The sequence below is a fragment of the Triturus cristatus genome, chromosome 10 (assembly GCF_964204655.1).
Source record: "Triturus cristatus chromosome 10, aTriCri1.1, whole genome shotgun sequence".
Classification (NCBI taxonomy): domain Eukaryota; kingdom Metazoa; phylum Chordata; class Amphibia; order Caudata; family Salamandridae; genus Triturus; species Triturus cristatus.
The window spans coordinates 1155036270-1155061016 of record NC_140593.1 but is presented as its reverse complement, the minus strand read 5'-3'; the positions used below and the strand labels follow the sequence as shown (position 1 = coordinate 1155061016).

The 24747-nt window shown below is 45.2% G+C and overlaps 1 protein-coding gene across 1 annotated transcript in view; it reads right to left on the bottom strand.

Annotated features, from left to right (window-relative positions):
* Positions 1–1863: 1863 nt before the first annotated feature.
* USP11 (ubiquitin specific peptidase 11) overlaps positions 1864–24747 on the bottom strand; it is a 401576-nt gene continuing 378692 nt past the window's right edge. The window contains exons 20-21 of the mRNA XM_085629511.1: positions 23741–23829; positions 1864–7248 (exon numbers count right to left, since the gene is read on the bottom strand). Coding sequence (XP_085485637.1) covers positions 7021–7248; positions 23741–23829 — 317 coding nt within the window. The 3' untranslated portion in view covers positions 1864–7020. The remainder of the gene's footprint in view (positions 7249–23740; positions 23830–24747) is intronic.

Here is a 24747-nt window from a genome sequence, read left to right as displayed (position 1 = left end):
TTCGGTGCGGATATGGAATGGCCTTTGGGCGCAGAAGATTTTAGCTCTGAAGGCTGTTTATCTTTCGGCGTGGAGGATTTGTGCTCCGAGGTGGATTTAGACTTTGAACCGGAGGGCTTCGGTTCCAAAGAGGATTTGGGTTGACTCGGTCCCGAGCCAGAAGGCTTGATTGGGTGTTTCGGAGCCGAGCCTGAAGGCGGGGCATTGGAAACATCATCTCGGTGCCAACCTTGGCCACAAGGCAGAGGTGGTGCCGAAGCCTTAGGTTTTTTGTGAGTGGGTTGATGGGACAAGGGGTCTTCTGTACTCACGTCACCCTGTCACCAAAAGGAGGAGCAACCTGACCTCGTGACTGGAAAGACTTCTTCGAAGAAAAACAACTTGCAAACATCCGGACCAAACACTAGATGGCAGGAGTATGCAAAGCATTTGTATCTACATCACACATGCCTCAAACATACATGTTACTAGATACAACCAACTTGTTTCATGATATTCTCTGTTGGACAAACTCATGTCTTGATAGATCTTATATGTAAATGTGGAGTGCTGGCATATACTTTCTGTAAATACAGTGGCGAAGGATGCGCCTTCCTCTGAAACTGGCCCAGGAGGGGAAAGCATGCCAAAGTCGGATGAAGTGTCCACATTTACAGATTAGTGTGTATATACCTTGAGTTGAAACAATTTTTCTCTACCAGCACCCACGCTCTAAATGTTTGGGGTTGACACTCCAATACTGGCAAGAATGACCAACACTCTCTGGAGGTCTATGGCTATCAATGCATTCTACAAGGAACTGACATTATTCAACCAAAAAGGGGTAGAGGGCTTTCAACAGAACAATCATGTTATAATTTACCCTCGATTTATATGTCCAAGCTGAAAGGTTTTGTAGGAATCATTACTTGTGTTTATTCGTGAATAGCTACGCTTGCATCTTTATTACTGTACTAAGGATGTGATGTCTATAAAAAATAAGAAAAAATGGATGAACCTATTCTACAAGGAGAGGGGGAAAAACAGATGTGGGGAACTTCCAGTCATCCCTTGTTGACTTCTAGTGTGGGTACCACTAGACAAGGTCTAATTAATTTAGAACTTCCTCACTTAAGTTGGTTCCAACACTTGGGAGCAGGAGAATATTGAAGGAGCCAGGGTTCGATTAAGACTCCTGCACAAGAAGCCTTTGTTCTCATTACTGGAGACATAGGTCATGAAAGGAAGGTGGCTTGACAATGCCATGTTTAGCTACTCAGGAAGACACCAATGAGACTTTGCGGGCATCCATACTGTCTTTCCTTAAATTGTTTTGATCTCACAATGAATTTATAAAAGGTTGCAGCCTGTGCAGATTGTGAAGATACACCTGTGCCCGACGTATCATCTCACATTCTTGAGAGGCATATGCGGTGAGAGAACAAAGCCTGGAAGCTTGAGCAAATAACAGCCTAAAAGAAAGCTGGCCGGTCTGCTGGCCAACAGTTAGGACATTCATTAAATCAGGCAGGGGAAAGGGGACACTACACATCAATGATATGACAGGTCCCCATCTAAGGTCCCTCATCATATACTCTGCACCATTCAGAAACTTCCCTGTTCCCTCACTCAGTCAAACATCTCCATTCCAAGGTTTAAAGACATCACTTCCTGAAATTAACCAAACATCAACAGTTTATGCACAAAGAAATCACGGATTGCTGGACCACATTCAAACGACATGAATGTAAATTCCCTCTTCTTCACTCACAATTCTGCAGTTCAACACTACACAGTAATTTGATCAGAGGACCAATATACTAGATTTACTTACTCACATATAGGCAGCAGCTTAAACATACAGCAATTGTTAAATAAAGGCACTTTGTTTTTTAAAATGATTTTTATTATATACAATGTTCGCAGTGTGCCAAAAAAATATTTTCTTCAAAACTTCCAACAACAGCAAAGAAAGGAAAAAGATCAAGTTCTTTTTTTCTTCCTTGTTTTCTTTTTCTCTTTTCAATAAGAAAATACAAATGTGTGCTCTGAGGAAAAAGCGGTAGACACCCTTTGCTATCCCCCGGAGAAAGGGAAAAGAGGGTAAAGGGAAGCTAAAAGACTCAACAAATAAAAACAAAAATGAAAATATATTCCCAAAGGTATTCTATTTACAGTACAGTCTCCAGGATGCCTGGCCACTTTACCCTTTCCGTAAAGGATACACCCGTTTCGAAAAATCGGCAGGCACAAAACTGTGGCTATTACATATATATATATATATATATTTTCTAAGAAACAAGTCAGAGCATTGGAATCCGACCGGTTGCTGAACTTATCTGAACAAATGTGCGTTCTTGAAAGTAAGGAACGTAACATACATGTGCAGATCAGACATTCAATGCCTTCCCGGCCCCGAATATGTGCCATGCATCAGTGTCTAAAAACGGCAAATGTGGTCGTGCCTCTTTTGGATGACCCCCCACTTGTGAGCAGCTTTCCTTCCCAGGGTTTTGAGAGCACGTCTCTTTTCTAGCTCTATTGTCAGCTGGATAAATCACATTTCAATTTTATGTCCAACATAAATCTCTTCACTCATCAGCGCTCTAGACCCCACCCTGCAACATCCTTTGGTGATACAGCTCTTCATTTTTTTGAGCGCAACCTTCACACTGAATTATTCGTCTTTGCTCTTAGACCCCACGTCACCTTTGCACATCCTCTGCAGGTTTTCACTTTTGACTTTGTGTTCGAGTCCAAATAAGGAGTTGTACATCCGCTGTATTTCATTTAGGTCTGTAAGGAGATGATACTATACCACAACATACATTTTTTCCTCTACCATTCCTTTCTATCCATACCCAACCTATCCTCAGGTTGAACCTGTCTGCAGCCAGTATTTGCTCCCTTGCTATCACGTTCTCTGTCAAACACATGCACATACACTCTCTGTATCAGGTAGTATTTTTTCTAATGTCAACAGCCCATACGTTCGGACCCGAAGTTGTCTCTCTAAGTCTTCAGCTCATTTAATCTTTATGTGGTTCGGCCATCGCAAACCATCTTTGTAAATTGTCAAGCCTAGAAGTAGGCAGCTTCAACATTATTTATGAGCCCTCCATTCCATGACAACGATTGGTAGCTCATGAAACTAAATCACGACAATTCCTAAAAAAAGGCAATACCCAATGACTTTGTCAGAGAGGTGTCAGCTCAGCTGCCTCAGGGAAGGGTTTGAATGGTAGTTCATGAAATAATCCCAAATAGTTCTGACGGACCTAGATATGAACATTTGTTAAGGAACTTCTCTAACTAGTCAAAAACAAAGAAGCTAGCGCTGGCAGGATAGACACAAAATGCATTTTGCACAAGTTAATGCAAAATCACAAAAGCAAGGTTCATTCAATACACTTTCTTCTGCTTCTAAAGGGCCCATTACCCCTGTATGCATGGATGTTCGTGATCTCAAGGAATAAACATGTTTACAACAGAAAAAAACATTACCAACCTAACTTTGGAGAGAGATCTTCACCAGAACATGTTTCCCTTGGACTTTTTTCACAACTTCCAAAAAGAATCGTGACTTCAGCTGATCTCTATTATCAATGGAAGACCAGGTTGGATCCAATCCTCTTCCAGACAGCAGAGGTTTCTAGAGATTCAGATCGAAGTATGCTCTTGTCAACAAGCCCAATAACCTTTACTTTGCCATTCATAGGTTCTCCTATGCCCCGCCAAAAGAATGAGAGGACAAATGCTTATAGGAGAACACTCAACTGCAAAAGAAAATAGGTATGTTTTTTTTGTGTGATTTCTTTTATGTACTCAGTACACAGGACCCGCTCCACTCTGAGTGCAGGCAAAAACTAGAGCAAACCTTCTTGAGGGTGATGGGGATCGTTTCAGAACTGCCTGAATTTTAGCTCCTGAAATTGAGGCGCTTTATGGCAGTGGCAGACAGGGAAATGTGGTTTGTATGGCAGGATGTTTAGGGTTCTGCACCGCAGGGAATCTGATCAGTCTGCCTCTCATTTGGCAATGCAAGTGGATCACTGGTAATCCCTTCACTCTGGTTCTCTCCTAGCAGCTTGCTTCCCATATTTAGCACCCCAAAACCATTCAATTCACTGCATGGGAGAGACCTTTGGCTGCTGCAGCAATGTCAATGGACCACTGAAAGAAAATGGGGTGTGGTTAAGCAAGTATTAAATATGTCATCTTCTTAAAGCAGATGCATGGTGAGGTGCAACACACTGATCTGGTCTAGGACTTTCCCACTCATAAGGCACCTACATATGCATATCTTCAAAGTGTTGCGCTATATCGTAGACTTTAAACATAGGAATGAGATTATGGTTTTTCTCTTTGGACATGGGTAGAGGAGTGCCCATTTTGCAATATTACAATCCCTCAGTGCTCTACTCTATGCATCCATCCTAAAGAGTAGCACCTGCCTGGAAGCAAGCTGTGTAGAGATCAAGACAGCTCAGTGTCAGTGTCACATAGAGACAGTAACTTTACACTGGATTCCTCCTGTGAAAAGAACCCATTCCGAGCTAATCTACTTTAGTTCTACCCTTACGTATGACAACTCAGGACCAAACCGAGAAGCCATAACAGTGAATGAAAGGTGTTTTACACTTACGCAGTAGCTTTCCTCAAATAATGGCTAGCTGCTTTTTGGTGCATGTGGTAGGCCTAGTTTTAGGTTTAGTAGTATTCATCTCCCTAAGGAGTGAAAGGAATGTCAAGGGAAAGATTGGTCAGAAGAAAAGTGGATAATTGGCTAAAATGTTCAACATATTTTGCTCCTACAGCATCACTTCCAGCTGTTGAGGGAAGCCGAACCCCGAAGGGTATATTAAAAGATCAAAGTTGAAAGTGGAGTGCTGCAATGATGGCATTGTTTCCTAAATCGAAGCACTGCTGTACAAAACCCATCTGCCCCAAAAGAAAACTGATACGTGAAGGGACTGAGAAAATGTAGGCCTCTGGGGTTAGGAAAACAAACCGGATACTACTGTAACCCTTGCTGGTCAGCTACAGCAAGCTACTGGTAGACTCTGGGCAGCAGGGAAGAGAACAATGTTGAGCGGAAATATTTGCCGGTGACATAGGTTGGTAAATGAAGTAGCTAAACAGATACCTCATTGGAAACCGGGAAAGGGACTTTTTTATCAGTCTAGCAAACCTATCCAACTGTGGCGGCATGAGATATACGCGAAACAGAAACTACACTGGCTAAAGGTGTGATGGCATTCTCACATGGCTCCTGCTCCACAGTGGGAATAAGCACAAAGATCATGGTTGGGGAAAAAGGAGTTGGGCATGGGTTTTTGGGAAAGTGTGCCTCTTCTAGGAGAGGACAAATGTGGCTCAGACATCACCACAACCAACTCTCAAAAATGTAAAATGATAATTCAGATGAGGCTTAGTCATGACAACAGTCGCAGACTTGTGGCTGTACTTCACTAGCAAAACCACCAATTTGAGCAGAGGGGGAGAAAATTACAACATGAGCAAGTAAAATAAAATCTGCCCCTCACTTAACAGGAAGGAAAGAGAAGTCTAGGAAGACGCAGAATTTTGCTGAACCAATGTCAGTGCAGAATGAATAAATTATTTTTAGCTTTAATTCCTCATTTGGTGGTTAGGGGGTAGGAGGTAGGAGGCAAAAGTAATCTATGAGCTATTACCAGGGGCAATCTACTTCTACTTCAATATCTGGACTTGAGAAACAGCAAATCCGCCTAAAAGAAAAGAGAACTCGGACTAGCAAATTAAAGACTAATCCTGCAAAAGAGCCAAAGGATGGAGGTTGTTATTTACATACTCCTTGTAAGGTTGCTCCCTCCTAAAGTGCAAGTTGAGCAGTACGTCACAGGTTTGATGCAGGGCAAGGGAAAGCAAACTGCAGAGTTGCCTTGGCGGCAACAACACCCCATCTCTGACTTCTGAGATTCCTCAAGTCTTCAGCCACCTCAGAGGCCATTTCCACCTGGCAAGGCAGTGATCTTCTGGCCCATGGGCAATCAGTGATAGAGCGATGGTAAAGGCTCAGGGAAAAATATGCTTAGGTGCATATTGATGCAATACCAAAAGGCGAAAAAACAAAACATTTGTTCACACTAAATGCCTACCCAATACTTTTCCCAAAAGAAGCAGCAACCAAGGGATGAGTATCCTCCACTCCAAGGTAGGTTTGGAGGTTTATGGTAAAAACGTCAACTGCGGCACATACTCTGCAGTAAGGACTTTCCAGGGGCAGGGGAGGAAAAGGACTGCTGCATGCATGCAGTTACTTTCCCTTAACCACAAATAAAAGAAGCGCTGCATAGGATATTATATTATTCACCCCGTAGCACGTAGGTTTTTCAATGCCCTGTAACAATTAAAAGAGGGGAGCTGCAACGATGTTGGTGAAACTCAGAAACAGCATGAAAAAGTGATCAAGTTAAAGCAAGTTCAACTAAAACAAAGTGACACATGATCTCTAAAGTTCCTAAACCCTCTTATTATTTTCTAGGGATAGGTGGTGAACGGGAAGGACATTGATGACTCTTAAAGGTATGTGAATCCCTCCAATCATGTCAAAATATTAGCACAGCTCATACCACAATCGCACAAGCAGCTGTTGTCCCTCATGGGCTCATATCCATGCCTCGTTTGGCTTCATCTGGTCTCCAGTTTTGTCCAAGACTCCATGTCTCCGAGACCAACGCTAATGAATACAATGAGATGCATTCCTTCTCAGGTGGTCCTTCCTGTTTTCCCAGACTTCTCATAGCTAAAAAAAAGTTCAAGGGTGGTTGGGAGTGTGTGACTCTTACACATGATTGGAACATTTTTTCTGCACTTTTTTCCTTTCTCCCTCTGCCCCCTACGCTATTCCCCTCCAAAAAAGCCTGAGATATTCTCCGACCTCCCTCCCGTGCTTTTTGGGAGTGGTGGCCAAATTCAAGTCTGCAAAGTTAGAGAGCTGGCGGTACGCCCCCGTTTCTTCTTCCTCCCCCCCCCTCGTCGGCGAGGAGGGGCGCGACTTCAGTCTACATCCATAGAATCATTCCGGCAGGTACTAGCCTGGCATTCGTGCGAGTTGCAGGTGGCCCCATCATCAGAGACACTACTACTGGACATGACCTCTTCCACCTCTGTGTCAACCTGCTTTGAAGAAGTAGCTGTGCTGGAGCGCTTTGCCCGTGGAGGTGGGGCGCTAGGCTGGCGGATTTTGTCCTGGCGCTGATAGAAGAGAACGTATGCAGCTTTGGACTATTGAGATTACAGAAAAAAATGAGAAAAATTAGAAGCTTGCTTATACAAGATCTGTTTGCACATTAGTTTGCATGGCAATTAACTAAGGACAGCAATTAACAAGTTGCAGTTTAGTACAGAGGCTACAGCACAATGCCTCTTGCAGTTCTTGGCAAATGTCAAACAATCCCTTAGAACGAAATCTGCCCTCATTTAGGAAAAGATAAAAAACAGGACTGGACTATAATTTGTACGACTCGCTGTTGCTGTGCTGCTAAAATGGATTCCGAAACAGCGTATTTTTCACATGGACTATGGCTGGAGCTGAAATAATATATGCATCAAAAATAAATTAATAATAGCTTATTCAAAACGGGGTAAAGTAACTTTTCTCAACTTCCCAAAAAAAAAAAAAAAAGAGTAAAACCGAAAAATATGCACAAAAGTGTTCTGGACAGTATCACAGAGGCAAAGACCAAGTCTAGAAGATTCCCACTACATCATCCTGGCAGGAAGCGCACATCCCAGCTAAATTCAGATTGTAATGAGCATCATTTTGTTGAGAAAATCGTTTAAATTAGGTACAAAAGAGAACAACATTTTTTTAACAGAAAGCTCAAGCTCCAATCCATCCCTCATTGCCATGCTATGACAGATTCAAAATCATTATTTTAGAGTGTCTCTTCTTCATTTACAAAACATACTCGGAAAAACTGTACACCTGTAACGAAATGGTTTCTTACCTGTAGGAGTAGTTTTGCAGCTTGAAGAATTTTCTTCATTCACATGCTGTGCATTATTCCGCCATCTAGTGGTTGGACCAGGAATTCTCCAAGATACTAGTAGTCCTCTTTTTAGGTCGCAGCCTGACGTATGCAGATGCATGCGCTGCTCTAGTCATACGAGGCTTCTTTGAATCGTTACAATTCCAGAAGCCTCCTCCCAGCTCCGCCTTCAGTTTTGATCCGTGAGCGTCGTTTGGCGTCACAAATTATGCCAAAGGCAGTGCAACGATTGCACTGAAGGCATGTAAATCGCTGCTTGTTGCCACCCTGCCTCCTTTGATCCACGGCCAGCGGGATTGGATCTCTTACTGGCGGCGGGAGATCGTGTCTCCTAATTAGCCGCTACGCACTTTGTTACCATTCGTCTTTGGCAAAGGCAGCCACGTGTTTATTTTTGCATCGCGCTTAAGTGAAAGCGCGATGCAATTATGAACAAGCGGCTGCCTTTGCCAAAGCCGAGAGCTTGTTTTTCTCTTTTCTTTGTGTCTTTGACGCTGTGCGCCTTCCAGGATGTGCTTAGAATGGGGCTTTTCGGCCACAGTAATGTACCGTGAATGTGCCTCGTAGCCAGCGGTAATGCGCCTACAATAGGTAGTTTAACCGGAAGGTTCCGTGAATGTGCCTAGATTGGGTCTTCTCGCCACCGGGAAGGTACCGTGAATATGGCTAGAGTAGTAGGCCTTCCCGCCAGGGAAGGTACCTTCAGTGTGCCTAGAATAGGTATCACCCCCTTCCCCCAGGCTCCTTCAACGTGCCTAGAATCCGTATCCTTGCCCCAGGTTGGTGCCTTCAATGAGTCTAGAACAGGACTTTGCGGCCCGTGAAGGCACCATGAGTGAGACTTCTGGGAGGCAGGGGTGTGCCCCCTTGTAAAGCTTTTGGTCTTAGGGACCGCACAAAGTGGCCGAAAAGGAGACTTAAAAAGAGGACGGCGGCGGGCACCTTTACCAGTGCAAGGGGGTTGTACGCGCAGCTCGTGTGCACGGGCATGTATTCCCGCAAGAGAGCTCCCTGGCGCCGGGATGAAGGATCGTCATCCTACGGAGGTACCCGAGACACAGATTTCTCGTCCGTAGGAAGCCTAGTTCCATGTAGGGGGGCACTCCGCGTGCACCGAACAGCCTACCACAGATAAACACAGGAGGCTCCGGGGTGCCTTGCACCAATGCCCTCACTCGCACTTAAATGGTGTGGAACAAGAGGGAGGTTCCTCGGTATGAGAAACATGGTCATGAACCTAGTTTCTCAGCCATTGTGGGTTCCCTGGCGCATCTGCTGCCTGGAAGGGCCTTGCACTGGAGCGAAGCTTGCACAGTGTGAACATCTCTCGTGCATGCTGCTGCCAAGGTACTTTCTTCAACCCCTTTCGTAAACTCGCTGTTAAAAGTAGGCAGTGCACCACCAGGCAAGTAGGAGCCTGGCACTGTCAGGGTTGGCATTCAATGCCCACGTTACTGTACGAGTCACACACGGTACTTCGTGGCTTGCCGCTTTCAGTTCATAGTTCAGTGAAAACAACACTTCTAGATTGCTTGCTTCACCCTGCCTGTAATGTTGCCCCTTGGGCTAAAACCAGTCCATAGCAGTACACCCTCACCCCAGGGGTATCCTCTAGGGTGTGTACTCTCCCCCATCCCGCCTTCAACCTCAGGAGTCAAAAGGAGGCTTGGACAGGGAAAAAATTTGCAGGTCTATTTGTAACAGGACGTTAAATTGGCGAGCGTTTTGTGATCAAAGTTTGAGGAATAACAGCCAGAATTAGCCCCCTTGAAATGGTTTACTTACCTGCCCTCATTTAAGGAAGAGTGTTTTTTGGCTATTTACTACTTAATACGCGAGTGTTTTTATTTACAATATACAATGTGTATAAACTTTTATCCTCAGAGTACTGTACACATAGCCTGCCTGAGCCCCTAGAGCCGTGTATTTATGAGCTCCTGGGACCAACAGATGATGTATACCGGGTGCGAAAGAGGCAAATAAAAACTTTATCAGCGATACAACTTGGTGGAGAGAAACGCGACCGCAACGGCGGAGTTTCCTTCTCCGACTTTTGAAAAATATACATATTTCGTCAAATTCGGTCGAAGTAGCGAATGGACAGACTTCGGGGCTCGGGGGCTTTGGAACAGCGATGCGGCGGCTTTTACAGTTTGTTGGGTCCTGCTGGGCCCGGGTGGGGCTTTGCACAAGGGAATGGGCGTGACGTCATTACATTACAAAGACAAACTAAAATACCCTGTGTTAAAAAAAAAAAAAAATGTATATATATATATATATACATATATATATATATATTCACTGAAAAAACCATAGGTTTCACACACGTTATAGTTAGGAATTAGCATTTAAAAAACCTTGCAAATTCACTGAAAAAACCATAGGTTTCACACATGTTATAGTTAGCGGAAATTTTACTGATAAAAAACCAATGAAATTCCCCCGTTATAGTTAGTGCAGGCAACTATAACTCACGCGACCGCAATCCTCTGCTGATGCTAATACTGTATTTAGACACTTATTTGCCCATGTCTTCTTCCATACATTTTTAGCTATACATATATTACAAATATTTTTTTTTCATAAAGACACATATGTCATCAGCAGAAGATTGCGGTCGCGTGAGTTATAGTTGCCTGCACTAACTATAACGGGGGAATTTCATTGGTTTTTTATCAGTAAAATTTCCGCTAACTATAACATGTGTGAAACCTATGGTTTTTTCAGTGAATTTGCAAGGTTTTTTAAATGCTAATTCCTAACTATAACGTGTGTGAAACCTATGGTTTTTTCAGTGAATTTGTACGGTTTTTTAAATGCTAAGTTACTTTACGCCATTCGTGGCGTGCGCGCCCACTTAACGCAGTTCGTTCCGTGCGCGCACGGTGCGCTTCGCGCACCGTGCGCGCACAGTGAGCACACGGTGCGCTTCGCGCACCGCGCGCCCACTTTACGCAGTTAGTGCCGTGCACGCACGGTGGGCACGCGGTGCGATGACAAAGCAAGAAAGCACGTCAACAAATCTGTTTCTGCTTTCCTCCGTGACTATGGTATGGGTGCCATTTACCACAACAACTTGCGTTATGACATGCAAGACATTTATAGAGGAGATGGTGTGCACTTCAATGATGAAGGGAACAGAGTCTTCCTCTTGAACCTTAGACTCTGCATCGGTACTTACTTGTAGGTACCACTAAAAAATCATTTCATAAACACAACGGCTCTTTTTAGAGCCCCCTAATATCTAAACACTTAAATCTGATTTTCATTTTTTTTTTTTTTTTTCTACCATACGCTTACCGTAAGCTTACCGTACGCGTACCCCGTGATTTTTTTTAAAATCAATAAATGTTTTCTTTGTACTTTACAGTCCTTCTTTGACCCCCTCACAAATGTAAGGGGGTCTGTAACTCTCCTCATTGCCCCCTTTTCTTGTTTTCACTCTTTTTTTTCTGAGTGAAATACACAAAATGGCGGCCGCCGCTTCCTGGTTTCGGCCGATTCGAATGTTTACTAAGATCTAAGAGCCAATCAGAATCGCGCTCGCGCACGCCACCGTACGCTTACGGTAAGCGTACGGTAAGCGTACCGTAAGCGGGCTCAGATATATATATTGATTTAAAGGCTATTTTCTCAGAATCTACTGAACAGATTTACACCAAACCTACAAAAGGCACTTCCTTGACCTAGGGACTACCTCTCTGCCAAATTTCGAGTAATTCTGTTCAGCCGTTCGGGCTGTAGCTCGTTCTAAAGGTCCTATGGAAAAATGCATGGGGAAAACGCGTTTTGGGACCCCCCTTTTATCTCAGCCCCCGCTTGACGGATCCCCCCGATACTTTCAGGGTAGGAGCGGAGTGTAGCGCCCCACCTATTTTGAGAAATTCGCGAGGATTCATCGACCGGCGCCAAAGTTATTCAAAATAGAATGTTGAGGTTTTCCTATGGAAAAGGGGTCCTAACTATAACTACCTACTGGCGACCGCCAGTAGGTAATATATACATACATATATATATATATATCTTCATAATACCATTCTTTTAATGTATTTTTGTCACCGGTGCATCACACATAAGATACAGTGGGTGATAAGAACATAAAATATGCCCAGGCCTCAGTGATATTCCCGCAGCTCCTCTAAATCCTAGATTCTGAAAGAGTTTGACATCATGATGGAAAATATTTAAAGGGCAGCGAGGTGAAAGGTACTCTGGTGTGTTTTTGTTTATGGTTTTTGTGTGGGGCGGGTAAAAGCCAGACCCCAAGGTGTGTTTTGAGCTGGAAACCGGCTTATTTGGTTAATCAGTGTCTGCTGCGATCTCTGGACGAAGTTCTAATCCCCGGCCAACTCGGCCAGTCACGTTTCCAAGGTCGTAATTAACTGATTGAATGTCACTGCAATCCAATAGAAGTGACAGGTGTTGGTCTCGGCGCTACTAACCGTCCAAACAGACGTGGCACGATATATATATATATATTTATTATGAAACTAATTTGTTTTGAAATCTTCTGAATTGGAGAATAATGAGGGGAGGGAGGGGTGGTTCTGAACGACTACCGAAGGATATAGGTATCCATAGGAGTGGGGCATGAGTGTATTTTCTTTCTAAGCCCGAGCGCAGCCCCTGTACTAATATGAGAATAGTTGCTCTTTCCACATCTCTCAGATTTAAACGTTACCACTAAAGTGGGCCTGCTTTAGACCCATGTCAAAGCAGATTACTACATCTAGAGTGCCTGTTTTTAAAGTCGAGATATTCTTGGTCTCAGATTTATTAATGGCGAAGTAGCGCATTTAATGTTAAATTTAAAAAAAAAAACTTTCCCCCCTCATTTTATTTAATAAATGAGCACTATAGGAGCATAGAGACGCCTGTGTTGTCACCCCACATGATTGATGATCTCATCAATTACAAAATAGATTTTTGTGTGTTGTGTGCTTTATACATTTTCAGTAGTTTAAGAATTGCAGTATAAGGGCTGCTTTCAATTTGAAGCTGTGAATAGAAACATGGGTTAAAAACTCCATATGTCTTATTTTGCGGCCTACCACCCGGAGCTCTGTTAGCTGAGGCTTTGTAGCAGCTGTAATGTAAAGGCACCAAAGGTATGGCGACATGTTTCGGCACCATACGAATTTACTTTTGTAAGCATTTGTTGAAAATTAGATTATACAACTGTGGGGTTGTGTGTTTGGTTCCAGACTGTGCTAAAAGCTTATTTCTGGTTGTTGCTGACAGCCAGAGGCTGTTTATGAATAGAGTGGGTTAGCCAGCACACAGGCCAGTTCCCTGCCCCTGGTCTCAGCCACGGACAACGCTCACAAATGTCTTCCATCAGAACAGGCACATTATTTCTTTTGTTGTCAAATCCTGGGTTCCAGAGTAGCGCGCTGCTCACCAAAAAAGCGCCTCACTGCCTTGTCAAAGTTCGTAAGCGCTATATAAATATATTTGCAATTAACAAAATAAAAAAAATGCCTTGGGGGGGCGGAATGAAGGGAATCTGAATGTGGGAGTGCCCTGTTGGTATATTTTCTACCCCAACACTGGTGTCTTCCGTTCCGGAAGCCCCCAAGGGCTCCGCTGGCGCAAAGCTTGGGTGGCAGCCTCAGAAATGTAACTCTGTCCCAGAAAACATAATTGTAAGGAACCCACAGGTTTGAGATTCTAAAAACATGAGCTATAAAAAGTCTAGCATTGTAAAAATTGTAATGCAGTTGCAGAGGGGCTGGCCTTAGACAAATATGTTCAGTATAGCACTTGCCGCCGCCTCGAAAAGACCTGGAGGAACACCAAATCCACAGAAGCCCACAACTTCAGAGCCGCCACCAACGCCCACCACCAACTCATCAGAAAAATTAGGGAAAAAGCGATTGAAGACGGAATCTCCACTCATGCACACAACAGCAAAGAACTCTTCAACATCATCAAGGAGTTCGCCTAACCCACCAGCGAGTCCACCGACATCCCTTCCTCACAAGACCTCTGCGACAAACTCAGCACCTTTTTCCACCACAAAACCAAAAGCATCTACAACAACTTCGACGAAGACAACCAAAACATTGAACCCTCACCAACCACCCCCGACACCCTGAAGCCAGCGATCTATAACTGGGCAGCCCTCACCACCGAAGACACACTGACGACGATGAAGTCAATCCACTCCGGGGCTCCCACGGACCCCTGCCCCACCACATTTTTAACAGAGCCGCCGATACCATTGCACCCATGCTCTGCCAAACCATCAACTGCTCCCTGGCAACCACCTCGTTCCCCGGTGACTGGAAACATGCCAAGATCAACCCTCTCCTGAAGAAACCCCCGGCAGAACCCACTGACCTCAAAAACTACAGACCCATCTCCTTGCTCCCATTCCCAGCGAAAGTCATCGAGAAAGCCATCAACAGCCAACACACCACATTCATCGAAGAGCACAACATCCTCGACTCCTCCCAATCCGGCTTTAGAAAAAAACAGTACGGAAACAGCCCTCCTCACCGCAACAGAAGACATCCGCACCCTACTGGACAAAGGAGAAACAGCAGCCCTCATCCTCCTCGACCTCTAAGCGCCGTTCGACAGTCTCTCACAGCACCCTAATACGCAGACTCCACAACCCAGGGATCCAAGACAAGGCCCTCGACTGGATCCGCTCCTTCCTCTCCGGCAGAACGCACCAGGTCAGACTCCCCCCTTTCCTCTCGGACCCCACACCAACGACCTGCGGAGTCCCCCAGGGATCCTCCCTCAGCCCTACGCTCTTCAACGCCTACATGGCTTCGCTCGCCCCCATCATCAGAACCTACGGACTCAACATTGTGTCATACGCAGACGACACCCAACTCATCCTCTCCCTGTCCTACGAACCCAACACTGCTAGACACAACTTTCGAGAGGCATGAAAGCCATCGCCAAATGGATGAAAAACAGCTGCCTACAAATAAACACCAACAAAACCGAAGTACACATCATGGGCCGAAACCCAGACGCTTGGAACGACACCTGGTGGCCCCCTGCCCTTGGAAGACCGCCCACGGACGCAACCTGGGAATCATCCTGGACTCAGAGCTCAAAATGGATCGCCAGATCAACTCGGTCTCGTCGTCCTGCTTCCACACCCACCGTCTCTTACGTAAGACCTTCACATGGATCCCCCTCGAACACAGAAAGCCCGTCACTCATGCCCTGGTCACCAGCAGACTACTACGGCAACACGCCATGCTGGAATAAACAAAAACCTCATCAACAAGCTCCAGAACATCCGAAACGCTGCCGAAAGACTGGTCCTCAACCTGCAAAGACACTGCCACATCTCCCAGCACCTGCGCAGACTCCACTGGCTCCCCATTGAAGCTAGAGTCACCTTCAAGATGCTCACCCACAAAGCCCTCCACGATATTGGACCAGCATACCTGAACAGCCGATTCAAATTCCACGCACCCCAAAGGACCCTACGATCAGCCCAACTCTCCTACGCCGCAGTCCCCCGCACCAGAAAGACCAGATCGGGAGGCTGCTCCTTCTCCTTCCTCGCGGCCAGAGCCTGGAACAACCTTCCGCTCCACCTCAGACAGACATCGCTCCCCATCTTCGCAAGAAACCTCAAAACCTGGCTCTTCGACAGACCCCTTTCTTGATGGACTGGAACCTGCAACCCCCCCCCCCGCGCCTGGAGACCCTTACGGGTGAGTAGTCATGCTTAACAAACATCTTGATTGATTAACCATCTACAGTCCTAATGGCCTAGGTGGGCATATCTGCTTGAGCAGATATGCTCCTGGAATATTTTGGTCGATTCCCTAATATTGTAAGTGCCAGGGAGGTCATAGAGAGTACAGGGGCTGGAAACTCTCCACTAGAGTTCCACAGAACCATGATGGCTTCTCTAAACAAAAGAGTGTTTGGTACCAAACTACTTCTCTCAATAAACCCACACTGATGTCAGTGTGGGATTTATTGGAACATGTACTCAGATGGGCATCTCAGAGGTGCCCCCGAAAACCTAGCAACCCTGGTATTGAGGAGCTCAACTGACTGTGTCCTTGCGACCTACAACATCCCAATTTACAGTCGCTGGTGTTTCTCTGGAAGCATCTGGTTGGACGCCTGCAGTCTGTTTTCGAATCTCAGTTTCTTGAATCATTTGCATTGAGCGCCCAACACCATGTTTGCACTCTGCCGCCCCTGTACCACTGGTGGTGTATCTTTGGTACTGACTTGTGCACCCGTGCTTGCTTCTTGACCCCTGCAACTAATTTACTTGCAAGCAGCATGTCTTCAAGCACCCCCAGTCTCCACTGGGTAACATTGGGCATTATCTTCAACGTTGACCTCTGCAGCCAGCTGCTGGTGGTGCAGAGTGTGTGCTTACCTGAACCTTTCCCTCTGCTGACCCTGAAACCCGAAGACTCGAACTGCAAGTTGGTTACTTACCTGCAAAACTCAATTGTTGTTTCCCTCCATAGGTTAACATTGCAAAGACTAAAAACTGCATTGTGTCCACTTTTGAAACTGAAAAGAAATTCTATTTAAAAAAGTACTGACCTTTTTGCGAAGATCTTGATCTTAAAACAAATCTGGAGCAAAGCCTATTTTTTTATACAATTGGAGTGGGTCTCCTTTTTGGGTTGCGTGTCATTTATTAGTCATTGTGATCACAACAAATATCTTGCACCCCTGAGTTAGGCCTAAGACTGCTTGTCCACACTACCACAAATAGAGCACTTTGGGTTTGCACTGAACCCTGTACACTTCTGGGGGAATTTCTGGACTGTGTGCACGGTAGAACCACCTGGTGGTATACCATATACAGAGCCAGCTTCCTACAATTCTAATTCGCGGCATTGCGTCCCGCCCATCAGAAGAGTAGCTAGCCATGTAGAACGGTAAAACCAGTACTACATCTATAGAAACTACCTGTTGGAGGTAACTTAGGTCGGTGTGCAGGTGTAGCAGAACTGTGGTGTGAATCAACGTAATGAGGCCATCAGAGGGAGAAGAGGATGAAGAGTGTATGGCGTGTGGGCCATGTAATGATGTGTAGGGGCGTTGGTAAAATCGTGCGGACATACCAGGAGCCTTTTGCGTCCACTATCTGCACTACCAGACATGTTTCCCCATGTAGTGGAGCGGTCTAGGAAGGAGGAGGATTCAATCTGTCGAATAATTTAAGTACATACGTGTCCCAGAGTGTGGCGACTCCCTCGCCTGCACATCGCTGCTAGTCGGATGCAACAGCCTCTGCCAGCACCCATTTATGTGCTGCCTGAAGCCAGCTGGTAACCGTGGGGGGCTGCGCGGCCTTCCACACCATGGTTATCAGGCATTTAAACAAAGCCAGTGCAAGATCCACCATTTCTAGGTAGTATTTGGAGCGTTTGGTGAGTTTTATGAACCCCAGAAGACACAAAAAAGGATCCGGAGGTAGTCACACGTCGACCACTGCAGAGATATGGGTCATCACCTGGGTTCACACCTGTGCCAACGGCGGACACTCCCAGACCATGTGACCACATCTAGGGCAGGCAGGCGAGACAATCACGGACATCATGTAGAGCCTGTGTGGTGTGAGGTACATTTGATGGATCTAATTAAACTGCGTGAAATTCAGGTGAGTATTCCGCGATGCGCTTCATGTGTTCTACTGTCATCCCCCATTGTTTGGCAGTGGGCACAGCACCCAACCGTCCCAGTACGGCTTGCTACGTAGTGCCCATTCTGCACCTCCTGCCAGCAGTGCAGAGTAGAGTGCTGATATCACCCTGCGCCTCATGCCATGCGTGAGGAAACATTGCAAACCCTGTTGTAATCTTGGCTCATCTCCACCCATTATCCATGTGCCCCTAAGGGCCAGCGTAAGAGCATGGTAAGTGACGAAGGATCCCGTAAAGGCCTTGTAGGTCCTGAAACGAATGCAGGGCACCATCATTGTAAAAATCACTCACGTGGACTATCCCTACCTTCTGCCACAGTGCAGGGTCATGGATCCCTAATAGCGCTCTTGTGGATGTCACCACCCATATTGGGAGCTGTGGTGCATACGGGACCTGGTTCAGCTGGGGGTGAATTTATCTACTCCAGACCAGCTTGGCTACCTCTGTTCAAGTTTCCCCAGATCCCTTGTTGGACCCCACAGGTGTGAACAGCCACTTCAGTAAACCCGTTTTGCCCAATGTTGCCAGCACTGATCTACCTTCCTCATTTTGTCTCCCACTAGCCACCTCATGGGACCCTGCAGTTGTGCCGCTACGAAGTATAATTCGAGGTCCAGTACCCCTAGTCCAACCTCTATCATCAGACGGAGCAGTTGAACTGAGACCAGTTTTCGGGCAGGTCCCCAAACCAGGTCAGACACCAGCCCTCTCAATACCTTAAAAAAAGGATTTAGTGGGCATTACTGGTAGTAAAATAGTCTAGGGAGGACAAGCATTTTGGCAATTGTAGCACGTCCCATGGGAGATAAGGGCAGGCACGTCCAGAAGGTCAGAGACTGTTGTATGGAAGTCAAGGCTCTTCCATGGTTCCCATCTAGGAGATTTATGTCCTTGTGGTACAAGTTACTCCCAAGTAGGGGAAGGTTTCACAGCTCCAACAGAGTCGCCTGGGCTCTAGTGTGTTTCAATCACCCTGGTTCACCTTGAGCAGGGGGGGAAATACAAGATTTGCTCAAGTTCACTGTTAGGTCCACTAGGTCACTAAAACGATCCAGCAGGGCGTTGAGGATAGAGTGTGCATACACGATTCTGTAAATATATCAGCACATCATCTGCGTAAAGTGAGACTGTGTGCCAGTCAGTACCGACTCAAATGCCCACAGCTGGGTCTCTGGCATGCAATAATGCAGCTAGGGGCTCCATCTCCAGCGCAAAGATTATGGGTGAATGTGAGCAGCCCCGGTGGGTTCCTCTACCTATGGCAAACTTGCGCGAGATATGCTGTTCTGTGCATACACTAGCACGTGGTTCCTTGTATAGTAGTTTAACTCAATTAAGGAATACCCAGCCCATCCCCATGGCCTTCCACACTTGGGAGATAATATGACCAACGAAGAGAGCCAAAGGGCTTTTCAAAGCGTAAAGAGACTGCTACTGGGAGGTCAGATTCTCCTCAACTGCGTCCTGAATGTGAAATAGGTGCCTCGGGTTATAGTAAGTTGCCTGTTGGGGAATAAACCTGCACTGATCTGGGTGGACCAGGGAATTAAGAATTGGGAGCAGCCGATTGGCTAGCACCTTGCATAGTATCCTATAATCAATATTAAGCATTGATAATGGGCGATAGGAGCCTACCAATAGTGGGTCTTTGCTAGGTTTCGGTAGTCCCAGAGAGAGAGCCTCATAAAGCAATTAGGGAGGATGCCTTTCTGGTGGACCTCTCGGAAGACCACCAATACTAAGCTATTGGTGGTCTTCCAAGAGGTCCACTTGCCCCTAACAAGGGTGGCTCGAAGCATTGGATTATATTCTACAGGGAATCATCTGTGCATATAAAACATCTGTTTGAATTAATATTGAATTTTCCTCACACTTGTTTCTGGAAGGCTTTTAAGGCTAGGAACACTGTTTTTAGTTCCAGGACATTGATATGCTGGATCACTTCTAGTTCCTTCCATACACCTCGGACTTTAAATGAGGCCATATCAGATCCCCAACCCATGTGTGAGGCATCTGTAGAAATGGTTACTGTTTTGAGTTGGTTGTGTAAATTGTCTTACCGCTGTTAAATGTGATCTGTTCCACCACGCCATTTCCTCCTGTATTTTCTGTGTGACCACCACTAGATCTTCCCAACGTCCCGTGACTTATAATCATTGGTTTTCTAAAATTGGTCTCATATGTAGCCAATCATATGGAATAAGAGGGATGCATGAGGCCATCTTCCCCACAATTTTCACCATAGCCCTCACTGTCAGACTGCCCCCTCTGGTAAAGGCGAGTTTCTTGGTATTGACAATTTAGCTTCTTCTCGCAGACGTACACCATTACCTCTTTTTTCTTGTTCTGATTTCGGCAGTGTCTTGTCTATATTGAGAATCCCAGACTGAAAAAACGTATTAATTTTTGTAGGTCTGTTTTGCATTTGTATCGCACGTTTGCTCTTACTAGTCAGTTGTCTAGGTAGTGATTAAACATGTATCCCATGCCTTCTCAAATGAGTCACCACTGATAGGGGAGAGGAGTTGGCCTAACGGCTAGGGCGCTCGACCTCGGACCTGGGGAACTGGGTTCGAGTCTCGGTAATGACGCTGAACATCCTGTGATTCTGGGCAAATCACTTCATCTCCCCATGCCTAACAAAAAATGAATGTGTGTCCTCATGTAACCTAACTGGTGCAATGTAAAGCGCTCTGATACCTGATTCGGATCAAGTTTGCGCTATATAAAACTCTGCAAAAAAAAAAAAAATGATGCTAGACACTTTGTAAGCACTCTAGGTACATATCCCTCAGGCCAGCACTCTGAACTGTTAGGGTCTCTTGTCCACCACAAATCATAAGTTTATTGTGTTTGGGATACACTGAGATGTGCAAGTGAGTGTCTTTTCAGAACTATAGTTGCCATGTAATCTCTTTTTGTAATTTTGGTATGACCTCTTGTAGTTCTGTCATCTTGAATTTTTGCGTATTTATAAACTGGTTTATAAACTGGAGGTCTAGTATAGGACATAGAGTTGAGCCTGGTTTTGGGATTAGGATATATGTTGAGTAATTTCCCTACTTGATCTCTTTCCTGGGCACCCTTTCTATTGCCCTCTTTCCCAGCAGCACCTCTACTTTCTGAGTAGACAGGATGTTTCCTCTTTTGAGTGGACCTTTTTGCTTGGTCCATGTGCTTACGAGGACATGGCAAGTTCTATGCACTATCGACATTTTATTAGATTTAGCATCCATTTGTCTGACGTCACCTTCCTCCACACCTGAAGCAAGTCTTCTATTCCGCCTCCCACTGGTGTTGTCAGGGAGGTTCTGGTGAGTTGATAAGTCACTTACTGGTGGGGGCTGCACATTCCCTGTGGGGTTGAGCTCTTCCTCGTGCACGTCCCCGAAAGGATTGGCATCCTTGTCCCCGATACTGCCAGCGTTGTGGGGGTGTTTGTGATTGAATTGCACCCTGAAACCCTTGCTGTGATGTCGTACAAGAGAAACTACCTCTTCCTGCCGGTCTTCGTGCCAGTGCTGTCCCTCTCCGCATGTTTCCTCTGAATTGAACATCTCTCATTGATTTAGCAGTCTCATCCTTCTTGAGCTGCTGTAGGGTTTTGTCCACCGTGCTGCCAAAAAGTTGTTCTCCATTAAACAGTGTATTTATGATGTTTGCTTGTACTTCTGGTGTGAAACCAAATATTCAAGCGTGACACATTGGTGTCGTTCCCGCCATCATTTGGTGACTTGCAGTGTCAGCTGCGTCTAAAGCTTGCGTGAGGCATTTATTTGCGATGTTCTTGCCTTTTTCTGCTAGGCTTGCCGCTCTCTTTTACTACTGGTTTGGCAGGTGCTTTGTGAGCTCTGCCATATCTTCCCAATGTTGGTAAGCATATCTATTTACAAGAGCGTTGGAGTTTGCAATCCTTCATTGATTTGCTGCAATTCTCTAAAGTTTTCTGCCCATTAAATCTATCTTTTTGCTTTCTTGGTCTAGCGGGGGTGCAGATGTTGTAGGACTATTTGCTCTTTTCCTTGCGGTGGATGCAATGATGGGATCAGCTGGTACCATTCGCCTTACATATAGAGGGTCCTTAGATTAATGTTTGTGTTTCTTTTCTGCCCTCTGGGTCACAGCTTTGCACTTGCAGGCTCCTTGAATGCCTCTTTTTTGATCCACAATACTGGGCAGCATTGGGAGAAACTGGTTCTTTGTTTGCGAAGGCATCAAGGTTTCTAGGAGGAAGCATGATTATGTTTTTTTCCGCCTTCAGTTTCACTCCATATTTTTCCGCAGCTTTCTTTGTGATTTGGCTATACATTGCAATATCACATGGAGGAGAAGACCTCGATGGATAAGAGTCAATCCCCTCCTCAGGGGAATCTGTTTGCAGATCATGTAACTGTGTTTCTGCAAACTCTGAATCCTCAAACTCATGAAACACACCCATGGCTTCTGGGTCACCCTGTTCCAAGAAGAATTCTTGTTGTTCTTCTTGTGACTCAGGTGTCATGGGAGGGTACATATTTTCAAACTTCTTCTCAAACAGTTCTTTTGGCGTCAAAGCTTTTTGTGGGGTTTGGAATTGCCAAAGGGAAGTGTCTAAATCCTTTTTCTTTTGACTTAAAGCTGTCATTTCTGCCACAAGACATTTTTTCTTCCCCTCGGTTTTGGCTTATTTTTCTTCAGAGTTGAGTGTTGATGTCGATTTTCTCTTCGACATTGAGAACTCTCTCGACGATGTGTTGATTGTCTGCCTTTTTGACACCTACCATGATCTTTCGGGTTTCGAGGTCAAAATAGGTCAACTTCAATTGTCTTAACATTGTCTTTTCAGTGATTTTGCCTCCTGTGGTATCCCAGCCGGGGTATCCGAGGTGTTTTCTGTTTTGAGTTGCCTTCGATCAGCAATTTTTTTTAAATCAAGGTCCCTTTCTATATTTTGGAGTCTGGCGTTCGAGACTCAGCCCGGCATTTTGTTTAGGAGTTACCTGGGATCTTTTTCCCCAGTGAGATTCCCCCTCGACCTCGCCGATTCTCATCTCGACTACCTGAGCCTTCTCCTTCAGCCCCTTTGGCAAGGTTATCCTAGTCATCGCTCGACAAACCAAGGTCCTTTAGCAATGAAGTTTGCTTCTGTTTCTGCATGGTGCAGTGTGCCCATCTCTGAAATAGTTTCCAAAATCTTCAGATGTCAATAGAAATTGCCTCCAGTACCTCGATTCGGTGGCCGTCTTCCGATTTCTCTTAGACGAACTCCATTCAAACGTATTTTTCACAAATTGGATAGCCTTCAGCAATGCTGCCAGACCCAACGGCACAAAAAGAAGAATCTCAAGATGGTGGGAGCTTCCGGGGCGGGCATATGACAGAGGAAGCTGGATAGGACTACAAATGGTTGGACCAGAGGCCAAACCACAAGAGGAGAAAAGAAAAATAGAAGGACTGCTAGTATATTGGAGACTTCCAGACCCAGGCACTAGATGGCGGAATAATGCACAGCATGTGATTCCAGAAAAGATTTATGCTGCAAAACAATAATTCGCAAGTATGGGATCCTTAACATTCTCAGCCTCCAATATCACACTATTGCGGTGAGCAGCTGCGCATGTAGGAGTCTATTTTTAAGCTCCTTTGGGAGAACGGGGCAACTGCAACACCCCCTTAAGTTATTAGGGCCATAAAGATTCCAGTCATCAGATGCTGACAAAGTTTGCTTCTATAGAAGGAAGAGGAGACTGTAAAGTTTTATTTATAGAACTCCTCTATAAAGTACCACTCAGGAAAATATCCTAGAGAAGGAACCAGAGACAAGGGCAAACGCAGGATGGGTTCAATGAAAATTTAAGCAGCACCTTCTCATGGTGGATTGGCAGGAAGACAAGTGCAAATAGCAAAAGTCTACGGTGATCAGTACAAACAAGAGACCAGGTACAAAAAAGCAGAAAGGGAAAATGATAAAACTGACATCGTGGTAAGACCACTGCCCGGAGAAAGGGATACATTGGTATAAATGTTTACAGCTTCAGAAGCAGTACTGGGTCTAGAGCTCCAGCAAGTTTCCACTGCGGTCAGGCTCACCTCAATCTGGCTTTCAGAAACCGGGGACACACTGCTGTCATCCAGATAATGCCACTCCCCACTATCTTTGTTTCTGGCAAATGTTGTATCTATGAAAGAAAAGAATGGTTAGGGAACACTTGCAGATCTATGATTCATTCCCTGTGAGTAGAGCATAAAGCGTTTTGTTGGCTAGTAGCACTTTTTTCTTGATCTATTCAATCAGCAGGTAACAGCAATCAATGTAACATACAGTAGATATTTACAGTCAAGCACAAAACCAGCACCTCATTTAGAACAAAACCATATATTTGAAAACCACTGACAAATGTCAGCAGAGTCTCAGTTGCTTAGGCATTGTTCTCTACTGCAGAAATGAGAGGTATGGTAAATACACCCACTGTAGGTTATCGAACCTTTTGGGCCCACCTAGACCTCAAGAATGAGGTGAATTACCTCTGGTATGAGGATTATGTCCTCTGTTTCTAAGCCTCTCCCCCATCCCCCCACTAATATGTTGCACCAGCACTGCCATGGGTGATTCACCTTTACAAAAGGACATGTCTGTAAACCAGTCAACAAGATTTAACATTTCCTCATCCAATTATCAAAAGTCCTAAGCTTAGTAAGCAACACAAACAATCAAATAAACATAGCCTGAGCGACCTCTAGCTTTGGGAACACAGCCAGCATGAGTATCACTTGGGCCGCCCCTATCCGTAACCCAAAAATCTGTAAAATTCCACATAAAAGCTTTGTACAAGAATCAATGAGCAACAGGTCACTGCAGCATTAACTCGATTAATTCACGGTCTGCTGTCTTGCATGGGTAAAGTCTGGGTAGACATTCATCTTGTTCTCAGAAAAGTGGCTTTCAAAATCGTGTCCCAGTCCTTATAACAATAAAATGTTATCCATATTTTGAGTAGTTTTCTCCAGGTTTAGTTTTGGGTGCTATGGACTAATCTGCACATTCTATTGAGAAGATTTTAGGAAAATGAGCATCAAGGAAGACCACCCGGACTAGC